This window comes from Etheostoma spectabile, chromosome 23 (assembly GCF_008692095.1).
Source record: "Etheostoma spectabile isolate EspeVRDwgs_2016 chromosome 23, UIUC_Espe_1.0, whole genome shotgun sequence".
Lineage (NCBI taxonomy): Eukaryota > Metazoa > Chordata > Actinopteri > Perciformes > Percidae > Etheostoma > Etheostoma spectabile.
In genome coordinates this window covers 7,491,903-7,496,067 of record NC_045755.1, presented here as the reverse complement: position 1 = coordinate 7,496,067, position 4,165 = coordinate 7,491,903, and the positions used below count along the sequence as shown (strand labels likewise).

Sequence of the window (4,165 nt, the reverse complement as noted above, 5' to 3'; positions counted from 1 at the left end):
GCTTGGCTTTTTCATGTGAAATGTTTTTTGTGCTGGATAATGCAGTCAAACAAATAAAATAGGAGTGTAAAGCTTAAACTTGGCTCTGTTCCATCCTGCTTTGACTTTTCAGTACTGTACTTTATCTCTCTGTCATGGGGACGCTGTGTCCCTGTCTAAGCACACGTAGCTGTAACACAGTGACTATATTCAGACCAGCTGAAGGACAAACATGTTCTTAATGAGGCGGCTAATGAGTTCTGTTCTTTGTTGCTGTTTTCTTTTCGTCTTCCCGTGGTTAGGACGACCAGTCAACCATTCAGCTGAAGTCGCCTGACTGTTCCCCCATCCCATGGTCTCACTCAAAAGACTCCCTTTGTACTTCTTGGTCATTATTATAGATATTTCATTTTTACATGCTTTCAGTTGAAAGATTATATGTAAAAGTCATCATACAGTTGATGTTACTCCATGGTTGGATGATGGCGGAAATAATAGCAGTATAATAACATGCATATTGGTTTGAAATAAACTAGGTGCATTATGTCAAATATGACAAGAAAGCAAATGAGAAAAAGTAGGCAATTGTTTGTAAAAGGAACAATGACATTTATTTTTTTCTTAGCACTTTTCTTGATAAGTCTGTTGTGCCCATTGATCACATATAGTACAGTTAATATAAAAATGGCTTTTTAACTTTACACCCAAAGCAACAACGAACGAATGTTTCCTTAAAATATGTATGCTAAAATACTGAGAAAGTATTTTCACAAAAAGTACCGGAGAATAGCTTGTGATTCTGCAATGATGACATGGCCATGTGTTGCTGTTCCTTCCATTTCTTCTCTGTTTACCTCATGTAGTTCTGGTTGTAGGCACTTACCAGGGCATGACAGACTGCTTCATGAGGAGACAACACATCAATCACCTCAGTTTTAATCAACCTGTTACATTTGTTTTAGTCCAACGCAATTTTTTCCTAGTCACCGTTGCAATGAGAACTACACATTATAAACAGCCATTTGGCAAATGTCCTCTCAAGATACTCATTTTGTAGCTGAATTTCATTAAGCTTAATGTGACATTGTAATCAAAAGTAGTCTGCTCCTTGCCTTAATTTAAAACCTATTCAAACTGTTCAGATACAGAGGATTTGTCATTACATCAACATAATAGAATATATAACAATATTTCCATGAAAAATCAAGAATCCATTTTAAATAGAAAAGGGGGGTCTATATTTCATCAAAAGGCTTACACCATAGTCACTGTAATTTGTCTACTCTACTAAATCTCCCTTCCCACAATAGACAGGTGTTATTACTGTTTCTCTAACTCGTCTATGGATGTTTGACAAAGCACAGACGGTATTGCTTGGGACCACACGAATAGTTCCACAACTCAGAACACATTTAACAGTCAATTACAAGATAGTTGACCATCATTATCTTTACTTTCTTTACTCTGCCTGCATCTCTTTATGAATGGCACTGAAATATACTGTTTTGCTGTAAATACCCCTTTCTGAGGATGTTAGCTTGGCTTGATGTAATGATTACCAAAGCCACCACCTGGGGCTGGGGTTGACACTGGGAGAGCATGTAGTCTATTTTAAACTGTTCCATCCCAGTCCAATAATAGTTTTGCCAGTGCATCTGAGCCAGGGACCTGCAATGGGTATGCCTTTCAAACAGTATTATAGATTTGTCCGCCCCTGCCCATGGCCTTGTCCATTCAGTGTAGTTGGTGTGTGGTGCTCTACAAAGCTGCGCTTCTTAAAAGGCATTGTCAGATACATTTATGACTGTGGCTTTCACTTTGACTCCACTTGGCAATCCCTTACCCGAAACCCACAGCTTTGTAAAGAAAGGCGAGTGCGTACCGGTAACTTCCGCTTGTGTCAGCGAAGCTTTGGAGTCGCATTTCCTTATATCCCCATAAAGGTGGTGGTTCCTCAGAGACACATAAATAAGCAGACATGCCACTGAAATCACAGCCAAGAGCACACCAAAGATAGTGATTAGTGCTGCGTCCCATTTTTCTATGTCCTTGGCTGCCAGCTCTAATCCCTTAGTGGTGACATTGACACATTTGGTGTCATGGTTGTAGTGGATGCTGCCGACATCCACACAGACTTTGTACAGAGTGGCGGGGCTGAGATGTGTGAGGTTGTACACCTGGACATCAGAGGGAACCCTGGTGGTAAACGCCGTAGTGGGATGGTTAGCATCTGACCCGGTGTACCATTTAATGTTGGGAGCCACGGTGCCACGGCTGGCCTTCCACGAAACCAGGATGGAGTTTGTCTCCACTGATTTGATCATGACATTCAGAGACTTATTTGCAGGTTGGGGAAAATACCCATTCACCTCAACTGAAACAGATTTAAGATCAGCTCCGACCAGATTATGGGCAACACAAGTGTAAAGACCAGCTTCGTTTTCTGTTATATCATAGATGTCAAAAGTTCCCTCTGGGTGCATGTAGAACTTGTCAGAAACGGTGTTAGGCAGGACCCTGGTACCAGACGGGGTGATCCAGTAGATGTCTGGCTCTGGTTCAGCGAAGGCCCGACAATGGAGTGACACTGAGCTCCCATTCTGTGCTTTAATATGCCCAGGCATGCTTTCGGGAGAGATGAGTGGCAGACAAATCTCCATCATCTCCCTGAAGTGCACCTGTCGGACATGCTGGCCTTCGTACTCCGGGGGCTCCACACAGTACAGTGAATCAGGCTCCATGAAGCGAAGGTTGGTCTTGTTCATGTTCATCCAGCGGACTACGCAGTCACAGCGGATGGGGTTGCTGTGCATACTAACCTCTCTGAGATTTGGGAGGGACTCAACAGTAATCCTGTGGAGGGCACTGAGAGCATTGCCATTTAGCATTAGGGTTTCCAGCCGTGGTAGTTTGTAGAAAGCATTAGGATGGATGTAGGAGAGTTTAGGATTGTTGGTGGCTTCTATTTTGGTCAGCTCGGGAAGGTTATTAAGGGCAAAGCTGTCGATGGAAACTAGCTCTGGCATGCTGTTAATCCCCAGTTCTTTCAGATGGAGCATATCCACAAAGTCCCCTCTCTGTATCCTCGCAATTGGGTTTTTATTTAGGTCCAAGAATTTAAGATTTTTTGCATTTTTCAGGGCAGAATGAGGCACCTCAGGAAAAATATTATCATAGAATGAGATGCTCTCTAAGTTATCAAGACCAGCCAATGCATCGTCAGGAAGCTGAGACAGGTTCATTCTAGTGAGAACAAGACTGCGGAGATTACTGAGAGGTTTGAAGTTCATATCATCAATAGAAAGAATAGGATTCTCACCTATCATCAGGATTTCCAGATTTGGCATTGGGTCGAACCACTCTTTTTTAATGGCCTTCAGCCTGTTAGAATTGAGGTGGAGCCGCGCAAGGTTGCTGAGACCCTGGAAAGCCATTGGGGAAATGGATGAGATGAGGTTGTGATTCATGTAGAGCTCCTGAAGGTTAGCCACCTCAGCAAGACTTCGCTCAGGCAACTCTCGTATCCAATTTTCCTCCATATGAAGGGACAGCAGCTGAGGAAGATTCCCCAGGTGGATGTCACTGATAGAAGATAAGTTGTTTTGTGATAAATCAATCTCGGTGATGTTGGCCAGGTAATCCAAGGGTCTGTCAATCTTGGCAACATTGTTTGTTTGCAGTAATAGTACTTGTGTGCCCACCGGTAATTGTTCCGGTAGGCTAAAGAGTCCCAAGTCATTACAGTCAACTGTCTGCGCTTCCATGTACACCGAACTCGGAGAAAACCAGGGTCGAATCTCACATACACAAAGCTTTGGGCAATCAGGCCTCTCCTCTGTGGCCACAACAAAAGAGGCCATGGCCAAGCCGACAAAGAGACGATCCACAAATGACACGTCCCTCATATTGGACCGATTACCTCCAGTAAGAAATTGGTCCTTGTAGATTAAGTGGTCTGAGCTGTTAACTTCACAAATAATGAATCATTTGCTGCAGCTGCTGAGGCGATTGACTCACTGCCCTTGCCACCGCCACCACCAACTGCAGCAGGGCTTCCTGTTTTTTTTTTTGTTTTACTGTGTAGACGCCCTTGGATGTAATGAGCAATCACTCAATGTTGCCCACGGGTGTCAGGGTCTTAGGCCAAGGATGCAGTTCAGGCAGACCCGAGAATGTGGGAGGGAGG

The 4,165-nt window shown here is 43.6% G+C and overlaps 1 protein-coding gene across 1 annotated transcript; it reads right to left on the bottom strand.

Moving 5' to 3' along the window:
• Positions 1–564: 564 nt before the first annotated feature.
• On the bottom strand, positions 565–4,159 carry lrrn3b (leucine rich repeat neuronal 3b). The gene has a single exon (XM_032505168.1). It carries the CDS (start codon positions 3,882–3,884, stop codon positions 1,755–1,757), a length of 2,130 nt encoding a protein of 709 aa, XP_032361059.1. The 5' UTR covers positions 3,885–4,159; the 3' UTR covers positions 565–1,754.
• Positions 4,160–4,165: the final 6 nt, after the last annotated feature.